The sequence below is a fragment of the Oncorhynchus tshawytscha genome, linkage group LG08 (genome assembly GCF_018296145.1).
Source record: "Oncorhynchus tshawytscha isolate Ot180627B linkage group LG08, Otsh_v2.0, whole genome shotgun sequence".
NCBI classification, from domain to species: Eukaryota; Metazoa; Chordata; class Actinopteri; order Salmoniformes; family Salmonidae; genus Oncorhynchus; species Oncorhynchus tshawytscha.
Window position 1 is genome coordinate 5,557,955 of NC_056436.1, and position 18,394 is coordinate 5,576,348.

Consider the following 18,394-nt stretch of genomic DNA (forward strand, 5'->3'; position numbering starts at 1 on the left):
CCCGACGTGCGCTTACATCAAAGCGTCACCATCGTCAGAGTGGGATCCTTCAAGAAGATCGTTTGAATCCACTTTTGAATCTCAGCCTTGGTCGTTAAACGGTTGTTATAAATTATTTTGAAGTCAATTGATAAATTAAATACGATTTTAAAATGGCTTTAAGAGGGCCACTTCTACGGACTCAGGGTCTTCTACGGACTCAACTCAACAATACCTGTCAGAGCAGAGCTCATTCTGTGGCTGTTTTAGGAGCACCATTCTCAAAAGGACAGGTAAGGGAAAAGCTCATCCTATTAGAAACCATTCGTTTTAATATGGCTATTTGACTAGGTTATTTCTTTTACCAGAATTATTGAACTTTGCTGTTATTTTTCTTTAGAAAAGGAGAGGGGTGGAACATGGACCCAAAGCCATCAGGGATGCCGGTCTGATCGAGAGGCTTTCAAATCTGGGTAAGTGATGGAACATTTTATTAATGTGTTAAAAACAAACTGCTAAATGTACTGTTGAACTAAAATGATCTGGTAATACTTATTCTAACCCTAAAATAGGTTAATGATTCATGCAAGAGCTGCTTCCCTGAGTCATTCAGTTCTCGGAAGTAAAGCATTGGGCTATAGGCTGTGTGTTTCGTCAGTCTTTAACATAAGTGTGTATTGTCTAATATTGTCATTCAACGAAATCAAACACAGGTATTGCTCAGACCTTGAATGCTGGCGATCAACACAGATGTATTTGTTTTGTCTAAAAGGATAACGTTCTTGTAATTAAAACGGTTTTATTGGGTCACACGGGCGACAAAGGATGGGCAAGTCTGCTGTCGTCACTGTACAGTCAGTTATGCAATCAACCGTTCCCGGGGCCGGCATGAACAGAGCTTTCTCCGAAAAACAAATTCTCTCCTCCCATTACAGCCTTCCCTTTGTACACTTCTGCCTATCATAGTTGAATAGGAGGCCCTATCGCTGCCTTGAATGCTTGAAAGACGAAACGAACTTTTTTTTTTTTTTTGTGAGTAACTGCGAGACTGCATCACACAGCCGGCTCCATGTGACAGTAAACACTCAAACTGAGGGTTCCAATCCAGAGTAAACCACGGGCTTTTTTTTTAACGACCATTGACAAATCTGAGCATGGAGGGGCACACATTTCGTCAGACAAAATGCTGCCACTTCTAAACCAATGGATTATGATCAAATATTATGTGGTCAGATCCTAATTGTGATGAAGAGAAACCTATCAGGCTAGGCTATGCTATGAATCCCCCATTGAACGGCTATTTATCAGCTAAACGAGCCATGTTAATGCGTCAGTTCAGCCCTGCCTCACGAATTAAGCCAGCCAAAAACGCACATTTCTCACGAATTAAGCCAGACAAAAACCGCACGAAATTTGCTGAAATGCATGTTGTACATATATGCACGAATTGATTGTGAGACTGTGTTGGTCAGTTAGTTGGTTAGTCTAGAAACAGTGTTAATGTGGCAGACAACCCATCTGCCTGGCGAGAATGGGGACCGGTCTGAGCAAAGATACGCACTCTTTTCGTCAGGCAACTAGGTTACCCTTCTAAACCAGTAGATTATTATCAATTCATTAAAAATAAAAAGAGGACTGGGATGTCCCAGAGTGTATATTTATCACACACAAACAATCTTATAATAAAGCTTTTCACTTCAAGTAGAGGTTCAGTTCTGGAATGTGCAAGTCATGTCCCGGTAGTCTTAGCTCGGTTTGTGTCCCTGAGCACTCAGCTGGAGAGCGCTCGAGGCAGGACAACGGAGCTTCTTGTCAGTTTCTAGCCAGTTACGCAATCGACGGTTCCTGTGGCCGGCCGTCGGTGTAATACGAGAAGCTTATCTTTAGATGGCCGTTTTTCCCCTTTGTTGGATGTAGACGACTGACATGCTTTTTGTAAAGACATCAAACCTCCATAGTCTTTAAGAAACCCGATCATTTTATGAAGATACTAGCCTAAAACCTTTGATCTAGCCTAGTTGTAGGTGTAGTGTTAGGCCTAGTCTGGATGGGCCTCAATTGTAATTTGCAGCTCCCTGAGAACGAAATGTTCCATTTTACTCATCCCTGAGTATGGCCTATAGTCTAGTCCAAAGCTTTCTATAGACATCTCCTGCTGTGCCCAAGCATGTACATATGGTGCTATTTTAGTTGTCTCTAAAAGTGGACTTCAAACTGCTAAAATAGGCAGTTTATTAAAAACAAAAGTATGGAAAGTAAATAGCCTTACGTCTGCTGATGCCATTTTAGCAACAGGGAGACTATAAATTGTATCCTCCTTATAGCTGAGATGATCAGACATTGTGCACTTGCCAAGAAGGGAAACTCTAGCCCTGTCGACTGCATTAAATATCACTGACATTGAGTCAAGTTCAAAAACATATTAGATTATGATTACATTAACAGAGAGGCACTGGGTTGAGCTATTCCTGTCCAGGGGTCTAAGGTGGTAACACGGGGAGAGATCTTAGATCAGGGAGAGCAATTCCAGTCCCCAAGGGGACCTGATTGGTGTGACACTTTTGTCCCAGTCAACACACCTGACTCCAATAATCAAATATTCATGATCTTCAGTTTAGAATGCAATTCGTTTAATCAGCTGTGTTTTCTAAGAATGGTGTGTGTGTGTGTGGGGGAGGGTGTGTGACACTACTCTGGCCCCTGAGGACTGGAGTTTTCCACCCCTGTCTTAGATGGTAACGGGGCACCACATTGGTCCCCTCCCGACCAGCAGAGTGACACGACACCGCTATCAAATGGAACATTGTCACCTACAAGTGGTGCCTCAAATTTCTTGTTTACTTCAACTCATAAGTCATTAGTCCGAGGTGCCAATACCAGTAGCGTCGGTGCAGCCCACTTTCTGGAGAAATTCCTCTGTCTTAGAGAAACCTGAGAGGACACACATGGGAAATGGGACACATGGAAAGTAGTGCCCAGACAGACAGTGGTTCCAGCAAACTGTTTGAATGACTCCACGTCGTCAATCAAAGATGATAGGAGAGGGGGGTGTGAGAAGAGCCAGGGTAAGGGGATTGGACATCAGAGATGATAGGAGAGGGGTGTGTGAGGAGAGCCAGGTTAGAGGGTTTGGACATCAGAGCCTGGAGAAAGAGTTGAACTAAGGCCTCAAAGACATGCAGCCTACCTAACGCTTAATGTGACAGTGGAAATTCTGAGCTGACAAACTGGGGCACGAACTGGCCAAGGCCATTCATGAATCTGGGGCCACAGTACTTCTAGCTATCAGGATCTGGGGACACAGTACTTCTAGCTCTCAGGATCTGGGGACACAGTACTTCTAGCTATCAGGATCTGGGGACACAGTACTTCTAGCTCTCAGGATCCGGGGACACAGTACTTCTAGCTCTCAGGATCCGGGGCCACATTACTTCTAGCTATCAGGATCTGGGGACACAGTACTTCTAGCTATCAGGATCTGGGGACACAGTACTTCTAGCTATCAGGATCTGGGGACACAGTACTTCTAGCTATCAGGATCTGGGGACACAGTACTTCTAGCTATCAGGATCTGGGGACACAGTACTTCTAGCTATCAGGATCTGGGGACACAGTACTTCTAGCTATCAGGATCTGGGGACACAGTACTTCTAGCTATCAGGATCTGGGGACACAGTACTTTTAGCTCTAGCTATCAGGATCTGGGGACACAGTACTTTTAGCTCTAGCTATCAGGATCTGGGGACACAGTACTTTTAGCTCTAGCTATCAGGATCTGGGGACACAGTACTTTTAGCTCTAGATATCAGGATCTGGGGACACAGTACTTTTAGCTCTAGCTATCAGGATCTGGGGACACAGTACTTTTAGCTCTCAGGATCTGGGGACACAGTACTTCTAGCTCTCAGGATCTGGGGACACAGTACTTCTAGCTCTCAGGATCTGGGGACACAGTACTTCTAGCTCTCAGGATCAGGATCTGGGGGTGCACAATACTTCTAGCTCTCAGGATCTGGGGGTGCACAATACTTCTAGCTCTCAGGATCTGGGGGTGCACAATACTTCTAGCTCTCAGGATCTGGGGGTGCACAATACTTCTAGCTCTCAGGATCTGGGGGTGCACAATACTTCTAGCTCCCAGGATCTGGGGGTGCACAATACTTCTAGCTCTCAGGATCAGGGATCTGGGGACACAGTACTTCTAGCTCTCAGGATCCGGGGGCACAGTACTTCTAGCTCTCAGGATCCGGGGCACAGTACTTCTAGCTCTCAGGATCCGGGGCACAGTACTTCTAGCTCTCAGGATCTGGGGCACAGTACTTCTAGCTCTCAGGATCTGGGGGCACAGTACTTCTCTAGCTCTCAGGATCTGGGGGCACAGTACTTCTAGCTCTCAGGATCTGGGGGCACAGTACTTCTAGCTCTCAGGATCTGGGGGCACAGTACTTCTAGCTCTCAGGATCTGGGGGCACAGTACTTCTAGCTCTCAGGATCTGGGGGCACAGTACTTCTAGCTCTCAGGATCTGGGGACACAGTACTTCTAGCTGCACTAAGCCATCTGCTACATTACCATTCATGCTCCAATTCATCCATACCATTTGCTGTTGAATTAAGCCTGTGTGTAGTAAACCCGTACCTTTTATTTCCTTGTGCAGATTACCCATTGCATGACTTTGGAGACCTGAGCTTCCAGTATCTGGAGAAGGACGAGCCCTACATGCACGTCCCCTTCCCTCGCACTGTGGGCAGAGCTAACAAACTGCTGTCAGGGGCCGTCAGCAACGCTGTGGGAGCCGGACACACTACCATCATGCTGGGAGGAGACCACAGGTACAGTGCCTTGCGAAAGTATTCGGCCCCCTTGAACTTTGTGACCTTTTGCCACATTTCAGGCTTCAAACATAAAGATATAAAACTGTATTTTTTTGTGAAGAATCAACAACAAGTGGGACACAATCATGAAGTGGAACGACATTTATTGGATATTTCAAACTTTTTTAACAAATCAAAAACTGAAATTGGGCGTTATTTTAGCAACATTGACAGTGTTAGGAAATTAAGCATTAGGCAGGCTTAGGACCTTAGACATGGGGCGGCACACAATTGGCCCAGCGTCATACGGGTTAGGGGGAGGTTTGGCCGGGTTAGGAGGGGTTTTGGCCGGGTTAGGAGGGGTTTTGGCTGGGTTAGGGTGGGTTTTGGCCGGGTTAGGGGAGGGTTTGGCCGGGTTAGGGGCGGCAGGTAGCCTAGTGGTTAGAGCGTTGGACTTGTAACCAAAAGGTTGAAAGTTCGAATCCCCGAACTGACGAGGTAAAAATCTGTCGTTCTGCCCCTGTTCCTAGGCCGTCATAACAAATAAGAATTTGTTCTTAACTGACTTGCCTATTTAAATAAAGGTTAATTAAAGGGGAGGGTTTGGCCGCTTTAGGCCATCATTGTAAAATAGGAATTTGTTCTGAACTGACTTGCCTATTTAAATAAAGGTTAATAAAAGGGGAGGGTTTGGCCGCTTTAGGCCATCATTGTAAAATAGGAATTTGTTCTGAACTGACTTAGGGAGACATTATTTAAATAAAGGTTGAATAAAAACATAGCGGCAACAGGTTTATCAGTGGGTTGTGTAACACAGTCAGCGTTGCCCTGGGGGGGACAGAATGTATTACAGGTAATTAAAATCTATAAATAATGGAGATTGGATTCTAACTCCCTTCCTGATCTCTCCCCCCGCAGCCTGGCCATTGGTTCAGTGGAAGGCCACGCCCGGCAGTGTCCTGACCTGTGTCTGATCTGGGTCGACGCCCACGCTGACATAAACACGCCCCTCACCTCGCCCTCAGGGAACCTCCACGGACAGTCGGTTGCCTTTATGCTGAAAGAGCTGCAGAACAAGGTAAGATGACAGAGGAGTTGGGTAGACATGGCCTTGTGACATGCATTCTCACTATCCTGATCCCTAACGCCAGGCCATGCTTACGTCTCTGGTTGCCTGGGTAGCCACCGGAAGTCTGTGGGTTTCAAATGAAGGTGTCATGTCCAAGTGGTCCCCCCCGTGGCCTCAGTGACCATAGAGTTGGCTATACAGCACTAACAGATCTGGATACCAGGCTATATTCTCCCTACAGCCTCAGTGACCATAGAGTTGGCTATACAACACTAACAGACCTGGATACCAGGCTATGTTCTCCCTACAGCCTTTACTGCTCTCCCTCTGATACTGACCTGTTATCTGTTGTTGTTGTGTCTGTAGATGCCAGAGCTGCCAGGGTTCAGCTGGATGAAGCCCTTCCTGTCGGCTAAGGACCTGGTCTACATTGGCCTGAGAGACGTCGACCCTGGAGAGTAGTGAGTACACTACCAAGTACACTACTCTGTACACTACTCTGTACACTACCAATTACACTACTCTGTACACTACCAAGTACACTACTCTGTACACTACCAAATACACTACGATTTATAACACAGTTAAAACACATTACATTTGACATTTTAGTCATTTTGTATATTATTGTGTGTATATGGACTTATTTTTCTACTGTATTATTGACTGTATGTTTGTTTTACTCCATGTGTAACTCTGTGTTGTTGTATGTGTCGAACTGCTTTGCTTTATCTTAGCCAGGTCGCAATTGTAAATGAGAACTTGTTCTCAACTAGCCTACCTGGTTAAATAAAGGTGTTCTCAACTAGCCTACCTGGTTAAATAAAGGTGAAATAAATACATAAAAATTAGCAGATGCTCTTATCCAGAGCGACTTATAGTTGAACTTGGTGCATTCAACCACATACCACTGTCAACCACATACCACTGTCACACCACAGTATACTAAGGTTGGGCAGTATCTAGATGTTAATACCATCTCTGTGAGAATTTGTCGGCAAGTGGGTAACCGGCTTCTACCGTCCATCCTATTGGCCAACGTGCAATCACTGGAGAATAAACTGGATGAGCTCCGTTCAAGACTATCAACCTACCAGACATTAAAAACTGTAATATCTTATGTTTCACTGAGTCGTGGCTGAATGACAACATGGATAATGTACAGTTAGCTGGGTCCTGCATCGGCAGGACAGAACAGGCACGTCCGGCAAGGGGTGCGGAGGGGTGATGGTGTGTGTCTATTGGTAAATCACAGCTGGTGTGCGACGTCTAATATTAAGTAAGTCTCGATGTATTGCTCACCTGAGGTAGAGTACCTCATGATAAGCTGTAGATCACACTATCTACCAAGAGTTCTCATCTATATTTTTCGTAGCCATCTATTTACCACCACAGACCGATGCTGGCACTAAGACTGCAATCAACGAGATGTATAGGGCCATAAGCAAACAAGAAAATGCTCATCCAGAAGCTGCACTCCTGGTGGCCGGAGACTTTAATGCAGGCAAACTTAAATCTGTTTTACCTCATTTCTACCAGCATGTCGCATGTCACATGTGCAACCTGACAAAAAATACTCTAGAACACCTTTACTATACTGACAATTTCAACCTCTCCCTGACCCAGTCTGTAATACCTACATGTCTCTCCCTGACCCAGTCTGTAATACCTACATGTCTCTCCCTGACCCAGTCTGTAATACCTACATGTCTCTCCCTGACCCAGTCTGTAATACCTACATGTCTCTCCCTGACCCAGTCTGTAATACCTACATGTTTCAAGCAGACCACCATAGTCCCTGTGCCCAAGAAAGCGAAGGTAACCTGCCTAAATGACTACCGACCTGAAGCACTCACGTCTGTAGCCGTGAAGTGCTTTGAAAGGCTGGTCATGGTCAATAAAATGCAAATGAATTACTTAAAAATCATACAATGTGATTTCTGAATTTTTGTTTAATCTTCTGTCTCTCACCATTTAAGTGTACCTATAATAAATATTACAGTCCTCTACATGATTTGTAAGTAGGAAAACCTGCAAAATCGGCAATGTATCAAATACTTGTTCTCCCCACTGTACCTAGCTGTAACTAGCTAACAGCTAAATGTTTGTTTTTTTAAACTTTGTTATAATTCTAATTCTATTTGAGGCTCCACATGTTGTCGTAGAAAATATTAATGGTATTTCCAACAACCAATGAGCAACTCCACTGTAAATCCAGCGCGTATCCAAAAGCCAGTATCTTTGGCAAGGAGTGGAACTTCAGCGAGAGAGTCTGGTATTCAAACTAATCTCGATCCAAGGAAGGGGATTGAATGTCTCTGCTGTCACCATGAAGCTTGATCTTGACATATAGCCACTTCGCTAGCAAGTTAGCAAACCAAATACATAGCTGGATCTAATGTATTGGACACATCTTAACTTAGAGTTATACTTAACTTATAAGCAGAGATGTATAGCTATTGTTTTGAGGTGAGCGAGCGCAAACAAAATGTAAATTACATAATTTCGGCAAAGTTTACACCGGCAGATGTAGTCTATCAATATAGAATATGACAGATGTAGGCTATCAATATAGAATATGGCAGATGTAGTCTATCAATATAGAATATGGCAGATGTAGGCTATCAATATAGAATATGGCAGATGTAGGCTATCAATATAGAATATGGCAGATGTAGGCTATCAATATAGAATATGGCAGATGTAGGCTATCAATATAGAATATGGCAGATGTAGGCTATCAATATAGAATATGGCAGATGTAGGCTATCAATATAGAATATGGCAGATGTAGGCTATCAATATAGAATATGGCAGATGTAGGCTATCAATATAGAATATGGCAGATGTAGGCTATCAATATAGAATATGGCAGATGTAGGCTATCAATATAGAATATGGCAGATGTAGGCTATCAATATAGAATATAGCTATCAATATAGAATATGGCAGATGTAGGCTATCAATATAGAATATGGCAGATGTAGGCTATCAATATAGAATATGGCAGATGTAGGCTATCAATATAGAATATGGCAGATGTAGGCTATCAATATAGAATATGGCAGATGTAGGCTATCAATATAGAATATGGCAGATGTAGGCTATCAATATAGAATATGGCAGATGTAGGCTATCAATATAGAATATGGCAGATGTAGGCTATCAATATAGAATATGGCAGATGTAGGCTATCAATATAGAATATGGCAGATGTAGGCTATCAATATAGAATATGATAGATGTAGGCTATCAATATAGAATATGACAGATGTAGGCTATCAATATAGAATATGATAGATGTAGGCTATCAATATAGAATATGACAGATGTAGGCTATCAATATAGAATATGGCAGATGTAGGCTATCAATATAGAATATGGCAGATGTAGGCTATCAATATAGAATATGGCAGATGTAGGCTATCAATATAGAATATGGCAGATGTAGGCTATCAATATAGAATATGGCAGATGTAGGCTATCAATATAGAATATGGCAGATGTAGGCTATCAATATAGAATATGACAGATGTAGTCTATCAATATAGAATATGACAGATGTAGGCTATCAATATATGATAATTATTCCTGTCTTATCCAGACTGCATGTGTTGCTCTATGCCAGATCAGTTGATTGATCTCAATCAATTTAATTGGAATAGGCATTTAAATGTTATTGAATGACTGTTTGGTAAGCAGATGGTGTTAACTATTGGTGTAACGGCCGTTGTTGGTGGAAGAAGGTGAGGACCAAGGTGCAGCGTGGTACGTGTTCATATTTATTAGAATTAACACGGAAATAACAAAATGAACAAAGAGAAACAACCGAAAACAGTTCTGGCTGGTGCAGACACACAACAGGAAACAGTTCTGGCTGGTGCAGACACACAACAGGAAACAGTTCTGGCTGGTGCAGACACACAACAGGAAACAGTTCTGGCTGGTGCAGACACACAACAGGAAACAGTTCTGGCTGGTGCAGACACACAACAGGAAACAGTTCTGGCTGGTGCAGACACACAACAGGAAACAGTTCTGGCTGGTGCAGACACACAACAGGAAACAGTTCTGGCTGGTGCAGACACACAACAGGAAACAGTTCTGGCTGGTGCAGACACACAACAGGAAACAGTTCTGGCTGGTGCAGACACACAACAGGAAACAGTTCTGGCTGGTGCAGACACACAACAGGAAACAGTTCTGGCTGGTGCAGACACACAACAGGAAACAGTTCTGGCTGGTGCAGACACACAACAGGAAACAGTTCTGGCTGGTGCAGACACACAACAGGAAACAGTTCTGGCTGGTGCAGACACACAACAGGAAACAGTTCTGGCTGGTGCAGACACACAACAGGAAACAGTTCTGGCTGGTGCAGACACACAACAGGAAACAGTTCTGGCTGGTGCAGACACACAACAGGAAACAGTTCTGGCTGGTGCAGACACACAACAGGAAACAGTTCTGGCTGGTGCAGACACACAACAGGAAACAGTTCTGGCTGGTGCAGACACACAACAGGAAACAGTTCTGGCTGGTGCAGACACACAACAGGAAACAGTTCTGGCTGGTGCAGACACACAACAGGAAACAGTTCTGGCTGGTGCAGACACACAACAGGAAACAGTTCTGGCTGGTGCAGACACACAACAGGAAACAGTTCTGGCTGGTGCAGACACACAACAGGAAACAGTTCTGGCTGGTGCAGACACACAACAGGAAACAGTTCTGGCTGGTGCAGACACACAACAGGAAACAGTTCTGGCTGGTGCAGACACACAACAGGAAACAGTTCTGGCTGGTGCAGACACACAACAGGAAACAGTTCTGGCTGGTGCAGACACACAACAGGAAACAGTTCTGGCTGGTGCAGAAACACAACAGGAAACAGTTCTGGCTGGTGCAGACACACAACAGGAAACAGTTCTGGCTGGTGCAGACACACAACAGGAAACAGTTCTGGCTGGTGCAGAAACACAACAGAAAACAGTTCTGGCTGGTGCAGACACACAACAGAAAACAGTTCTGGCTGGTGCAGACACACAACAGGAAACAGTTCTGGCTGGTGCAGACACACAACAGGAAACAGTTCTGGCTGGTGCAGACACACAACAGGAAACAGTTCTGGCTGGTGCAGACACACAACAGGAAACAGTTCTGGCTGGTGCAGACACACAACAGAAAACAGTTCTGGCTGGTGCAGACACACAACAGGAAACAGTTCTGGCTGGTGCAGACACACAACAGAAAACAGTTCTGGCTGGTGCAGACACACAACAGGAAACAGTTCTGGCTGGTGCAGACACACAACAGAAAACAGTTCTGGCTGGTGCAGACACACAACAGGAAACAGTTCTGGCTGGTGCAGACACACAACAGGAAACAGTTCTGGCTGGTGCAGACACACAACAGAAAACAGTTCTGGCTGGTGCAGACACACAACAGGAAACAGTTCTGGCTGGTGCAGACACACAACAGAAAACAGTTCTGGCTGGTGCAGACACACAACAGGAAACAGTTCTGGCTGGTGCAGACACACAACAGAAAACAGTTCTGGCTGGTGCAGACACACAACAGGAAACAGTTCTGGCTGGTGCAGACACACAACAGGAAACAGTTCTGGCTGGTGCAGACACACAACAGAAAACAGTTCTGGCTGGTGCAGACACACAACAGAAAACAGTTCTGGCTGGTGCAGACACACAACAGAAAACAATCACCCACAACTCAAAAGTGAAACCAGGCTACCTAAATATGGTTCTCAATCAGGGACAACGATAAACAGCTGCCTCTGATTGAGAACCATACCAGGCCAAACACAGAAATCCCAAAACATAGAAAAAGGAACATAGATAACCCACCCAACTCACGCCCTGACCAAACTAAAACAAAGACATAACAAAATGACTTCCCTGAAAAGTGGAGGCTGTTACAGCAGCAAAGGGGGGGGGGTCCAACTCCATAATAAAAGAACTAAGGTCAGAACGTGACAATTTGCCTTTCTTGTATTTAGTGTATATACAGTTATATTATGTAAAATATATGAATGAATAATTATGTGATCTTGCAAGACATTGATTCAGCTTTGATCTAACTTTACTAAAAGAGCACTGTTGTGAGAAGTGATACACTCCTATTTATAATAATAATATTAATAATAATATTATGACTATTCGGCATAGGCAAACAGATCTTGATAAAAATGTAATTTTAAGTAAAATAACTAAAAGGTTATTTTTAAGTGAAAGTTGCTGATTGGACAGCGCCAGGATCTGGAGTGATGAATCACGCTTCACCGTCTGACGAATCTGGGTTTGGCGGATGCCTGGAGAACTGTACCTGCCTGAATGCATAGTGCCAACTGTAAAGTTTGGTGGAGGAGGAATAATGGTCTGGAGCTGTTTTTCATGGTTCAGGCCCCTTAGTTCCAGTGAAGGGAAATCTTAATGCTACAGCGTACAATGACATTCTAGACCATTCTGTGCCTCCAAATGTGTGGCATCAGTTCAGGGAAGGCCCTTTCCAGTTTCAGCATGACAATGCCTCCTTGCACAAAGTGAGGTCAATACAGAAATGGTTTGTCGAGATCGGTGTGGAAGAACTTGACTGGCCTGCACAGAGCCCTGACCTCAACACCATCTATTGGAAAGCCTTCCCAGAAGAGTGGAGGCTGTTATAGCAGAAAGGGGGGGACCAACTCCATATTAATGCCCATGATTTTAGAATGAGATGTTCGACGAGCAGGTGTCCACATGTAGTGTCTCTGTGACCAACAGATGCACGTCTGTATTCCCAGTCATATGAAATCCATAGAATAGGGAGGGGCCTAATTAATTAATTTCAATTGACTTATTTCCTTATGAACTGTTGCATGTTGCATTTATATTTTTGTTCAGTACAAATGTCTTACTAACTCTAAATTGGCCCAATTTACATTTCCAGTTTCCCACCCTGACATACCAAGCTAGAACGGGCCCTGTGTCTCAACCAATAGACAATGTAGGCTAACTATCCCAGGCAGGGCTACAGCAACTTCCAGAGAGGGCCAGGCTCCTTGGACTTAGCGGTGGCCACTGGTTTGGGTGTCCTAGGCAAAACGGTGTTGCCTTAACCAAGTGGTCACATATCGTTCTGGGTTCCTCTGCGCAAGAGCGAGGAGAGGGTGAGAGAGCGAACAGAGAGGGGGGAGAGAGAGGAGAGAGAGGTCTGTGGTGTTTTATGAGCATCCTCAAGGCAGACACAGTGAATTCGTTTTTTTCCCTTCTGATTGGCCAAAGTGGTCAAGATTATGACGGGCCTCCGCAGTACACACAGGTAGCCTGATAGTTGTTGATCTGGATAAGAGTGTCTGCGAAATGACCTAAATGTGAATTGAAAAAATGCAACTGCCCACATAATTCCACCTGTTTTTTAAAATGCACTTCCAGACACCCTCCTCGTGACATTCTACTCTCCTTTCTCCTCACAGCGACATCCTGAAGGACTTGGGTGTCCAGTACTTCACAATGAGAGACATCGACAGGCTCGGCATCCAGAGAGTCATGGAAGTCACTTTCGACCACCTCTTGTCAAGGTCATTGAATTACTGTTAAAGATTAAGGAGTGATGTTATAAACTAACTAAGCAGCTTACTGTATGACTGACTTTGAGCCTTTCGTTGTGTCAATTACATTAGGCCCATAGACTGTTTGGGAGTGTGTTCAGGCGACTGGTTGGGAGTGTGTTCAGGCGACTGGTTGGGAGTGTGTTCAGGCGACTGGTTGGGAGTGTGTTCAGGCGACTGTTTGGGAGTGTGTTCAGGCGACTGTTTAGGAGTGTGTTCAGGCGACTGTTTGGGAGTGTGTTCAGGCGACTGTTTGGGAGTGTGTTCAGGCGACTGTTTGGGAGTGTGTTCAGGCGACTGTTTGGGAGTGTGTTCAGGCGACTGGTTGGGAGTGTGTTCAGGCGACTGTTTGGGAGTGTGTTCAGGCGACTGGTTGGGAGTGTGTTCAGGCGACTGTTTAGGAGTGTGTTCAGGCGACTGTTTGGGAGTGTGTTCAGGCGACAGATGAATTTGAGTTGAAAGTGGATTGATTCACTGAACTGAATTCTGAACATTTATTGTCATCTCCTCTTGTCCAACAGGAAGCAGCGGCCGATCCATCTGAGTTTTGACATTGATGCGATGGACCCGTCTTTGGCCCCGGCTACAGGAACACCAGTAAACGGAGGTCTGACCTACAGAGAAGGAATCTGGATCACAGAGGAGATCCACAACACAGGTATGTTAGGGCATGCTATAATGATCCACAACACAGGTATGTTAGGGCATGCTATAATGATCCACAACACAGGCATGTTAGGGCATGCTATAATGATCCACAACACAGGTATGTTAGGGCATGCTATAATGATCCACAACACAGGCACGCTATAATGATCCACAGACACAGGAATAATGATCACAACACAGGCACGCTATAATGATCCACAACACAGGCACGCTATAATGATCCACAACACAGGCACACTATAATGATCCACAACACAGGCACGCTATAATGATCCACAACACAGGCACGCTATAATGATCCACAACACAGGCACGCTATAATGATCCACAACACAGGCACTCTATAATGATCCACAACACAGGCACGCTATAATGATCCACAACACAGGCACACTATAATGATCCACAACACAGGCACGCTATAATGATCCACAACACAGGCACACTATAATGATCCACAACACAGGCACACTATAATGATCCACAACACAGGCACGCTATAATGATCCACAACACAGGCACGCTATAATGATCCACAACACAGGCACGCTATAATGATCCACAACACAGGCACGCTATAATGATCCACAACACAGGCACACTATAATGATCCACAACACAGGCACACTATAATGATCCACAACACAGGCACGCTATAACAACACAGGCACGCTGATCCACAACACAGGCACGCTATAATGATCCACAACACAGGCACGCTATAATGATCCACAACACAGGCACGCTATAATGATCCACAACACAGGCACACTATAATGATCCACAACACAGGCACACTATAATGATCCACAACACAGGCACGCTATAATGATCCACAACACAGGCACGCTATAATGATATATAATGATCCACAACACAGGCACGCTATAATGATCCACAACACAGGCACGCTATAATGATCCACAACACAGGCACACTATAATGATCCACAACACAGGCACACTATAATGATCCACAACACAGGCACGCTATAATGATCCACAACACAGGCACGCTATAATGATCCACAACACAGGCACGCTATAATGATCCACAACACAGGCACGCTATAATGATCCACAACACAGGCACGCTATAATGATCCACAACACAGGCACGCTATAATGATCCACAACACAGGCACGCTATAATGATCCACAACACAGGCACGCTATAATGATCCACAACACAGGCACGCTATAATGATCCACAACACAGGCACGCTATAATGATCCACAACACAGGCACGCTATAATGATCCACAACACAGGAACACTATAATGATACATTTATACGAAATTATGGGGGAAGGTCTGTCATTAAACTTAAACTTTTCCTCCAAGCTATGCAAGACTCTTGGTAGGATGAGAATAGTTTTTGCATTGCATGAGTGGTTTATATAGTTATGCTGTTGGTACGATAAGAACAGTCTTCTATGACGTAACATTTCAACATGTAACATTCTTTGAAGTACATTTTCTGTCTGCAACATCCTACAAAAAAAAAACAAAAAAAGGAACTGAAACTAATAGATTGTGTTTGTCTAATCTCCAGGGTTGTTGTCGGTGATGGACCTTGTTGAGGTCAACCCAGCCCTGGGGGTGAGTCGTGAGGCGGTGGCGAGCACTGCTTCCATGGCGGTGGACGTCATCGCATCATCCCTGGGCCAGACCCGCGAGGGAGGTCCCATCACCCAGGAGTCGCAAACACTCAAAGACGACACGGAACAGCTTCGACTCTAGAACCACATTCTAGAACCACATTCTGGAACCACATTCTAGAACCACATTCTAGAACCACATTCTAGAACCACATTCTGGAACCACATTCTGGAACCACATTCTAGAACTCAAAAAGACTTAACATATTGGCATTCCTGAATTTTAAAATGTAAAACAAAATGACTTTACACACAGAACAGATGCACTGAAACTGTAGTTAAATTGTTTCAAAGCATTTAGTTGCATCTTCTGTGTGTGTGTGTGTGTGTGTATATGTATATATAGTACTGTATGGCAACCTGTTCAACAGTCAGTCAAACAATCATGACTGAACTTGGAAAGCCTTGTTCAAGGATTATATCGCTAATTTACTAAGATGGCGTGAAAAGCTTTAGTCTGGGCCCAGATCTGTGTTTTCATGTCAACTGTTTGCCATGACAAGACTGGCAAAATAGTAGTACAAACAGACTGGTAACCCAGGCTATTAAAAGCCCACATCTCAAATTTAAACTGTATTCGATGTGATCAACAGCTGGTCGCTCTGGACTGGACAGGACAGTCCCCCTAGCTCCACTATTTCAATGTTGACTGTATTCGATGTGATCGGTGGTATGCCCCACAGGCGGTGATCGGTGGTATGCCCCACAGGCGGTGATCGGTGGTATGCCCCACAGGCGGTGATCGGTGGTATGCCCCACAGGCGGTGATCGGTGGTATGCCCCACAGGCGGTGATCGGTGGTATGCCCCACAGGCGGTGATCGGTGGTATGCCCCACAGGCGATCACTAAAACTCAGTATTGCTCATGACTGGATCCTGAAGCTCTGCAATATAACAGGGTTGTAATGAAATAAAATGATAATACTAATGTGACCATAGTGTGGTTTGAAAACACAAATACCTCAGCTCGAGCTAGTGGCTGTGCCAGTTGAGTTGTCGTAGTGATGCGTTTGCACTCTAGGATCAGATGTGGGGTTTGATGTAATTTGTTTTTGTCTAGAATGATTGTGTTTTGTAGTAGTTAATAATGACTATGAATCCATGTTGGGGTATTTACTGTCCGGTGTTATTTTAGTCCGTATTAAATGACCAGTTCATTTTTAATAAGTTAAAATGAGTGTATGTAATGTCTGTATGGTAGATGCTGAGTGAAATAACTATTTTATTTACTAAATATAACAAATGCCTTTTTGACATGCCCACTGAATGACTGTCTTTAAAAAATATATATATAATTAGTCTTCCACAATGAAATCAGTCTGTGTGTTTTGCTTTGTGGTCTCCATTGTGACACTGGCAGAGCAAGTCTCGTTGGTTTTAGTCTTGCATCAAGGTCTATTGTAAATAGGGAGAGAGCCATCTGTGTGCCTCCATTCCAGCCCTTCAGCTGAATAATAATAATTTCTGTATTGTGTCCCTTTCGAGGAAATGTGTTTTGCATCTCAACAAACCACAGTATCAGCATAAATGCATACATACACTACCGGTCAAAAGTTTTAGAACGTCTTCTCGTTCAAGGGTTTTTCTGTAACTATAATATAACACATATGGAATCGTGTAGTTACGAAATCAAAATATATTTGAGATTCTTCAAAGTAGCCACCCTTTTGCCTTGATGACAGCTTTGCACACTCTTGGCATTCTCTCAACCAGCTTCATGAGGTAGTCACCTGGAATGCATTTCAATTAACAGGTGTGACTTTTTAAAAGTGAATTTGTGGCATTTCTTTCCTTCTCAATGTGTTTGAGCCAATCTGTTGTGTTGTGAGGTAGGGGTGGTATACAGAAGATAGACCTATTTGGTAAAAGACCAAGTCCATATTATGGCAAGAACAGCTCAAATAAGCAAAGAGCAGCAACCGTCCATCATTACTTTAGGACTTGAAGATCAGTCAATACGGAACATTTCAAGAACTTTGAAAGTTTCATCAAGCACTGTGATGAAACTGCCTCTCATGAGGACCACCACAGGAAAGGAAGAACCAGAGTTACCTCTGCTGCAGAGAACATGTTAGAGTTACCAGCCTCAGAAATTACAGCCCAAATAAATGCTTCAGACTTCAAGTAACCGACATCTCAAAATCAACTGTTCAGAGGAGACTGTGTGAATCAGGCCGTTATGGTCGAATTGCTGCAAAGAAACCACTACTAAAGGACACCAATAAGAAGAGACTTGCTTGGGTCAAGAAACACGAGCAATGGACATGTGTCCTTTTTGGTGCCAACTGCCTTTGTGAGATGCGGTGTGGGTGAACGGATGACCTCCGCATATGAGCTATTGCTCGCCCGAGGGAGAGTTTCTCATGATAAGCTGTAGACCACACTACCTACCGAGAGAGTTTTCATCTATATTCTTCGTAGCAGTTTTACATACCACCACAGTCAGAGGCACTAAGACAGCATTGAATGAGCTGTATTCCGCCATAAGCAAACAAGAAAATGCTCATCCAGAGGTAGCGCCCCTAGTGGCCTGGGGGACTTTAATGCAGGGAAAAGTACATTTGTTTTACCAAATTTGTATCAGCATATTAAATGTGC

The 18,394-nt window shown here is 44.2% G+C and overlaps 1 protein-coding gene across 1 annotated transcript; it reads left to right on the forward strand.

Annotated features, from left to right (window-relative positions):
* Window positions 1-17,110, forward strand: LOC112256982 (arginase-2, mitochondrial-like). Its single transcript, XM_042325112.1, has 8 exons — window positions 1-272; window positions 380-452; window positions 4,636-4,810; window positions 5,711-5,870; window positions 6,228-6,322; window positions 13,333-13,437; window positions 13,989-14,125; window positions 15,691-17,110. The coding sequence occupies exons 1-8, from the start codon at window positions 153-155 to the stop codon at window positions 15,876-15,878; spliced, it is 1,053 nt and encodes a 350-aa protein (XP_042181046.1). The 5' UTR covers window positions 1-152; the 3' UTR covers window positions 15,879-17,110.
* The last annotated feature ends 1,284 nt before the right edge of the window (window positions 17,111-18,394 follow it).

Coding starts and splice junctions, on each gene's coding strand:
- LOC112256982 (XM_042325112.1), top strand. CDS start 153: ATGGCTTTAAGAGGGCCACTTCTACGGACTCAGGGTCTTCTACGGACT. Junction 6,323..13,332: donor GACGTCGACCCTGGAGAGTA/GTGAGTACACTA, acceptor TTCTCCTCACAG/CGACATCCTGAAGGACTTGG. Junction 13,438..13,988: donor TTCGACCACCTCTTGTCAAG/GTCATTGAATTA, acceptor CTTGTCCAACAG/GAAGCAGCGGCCGATCCATC.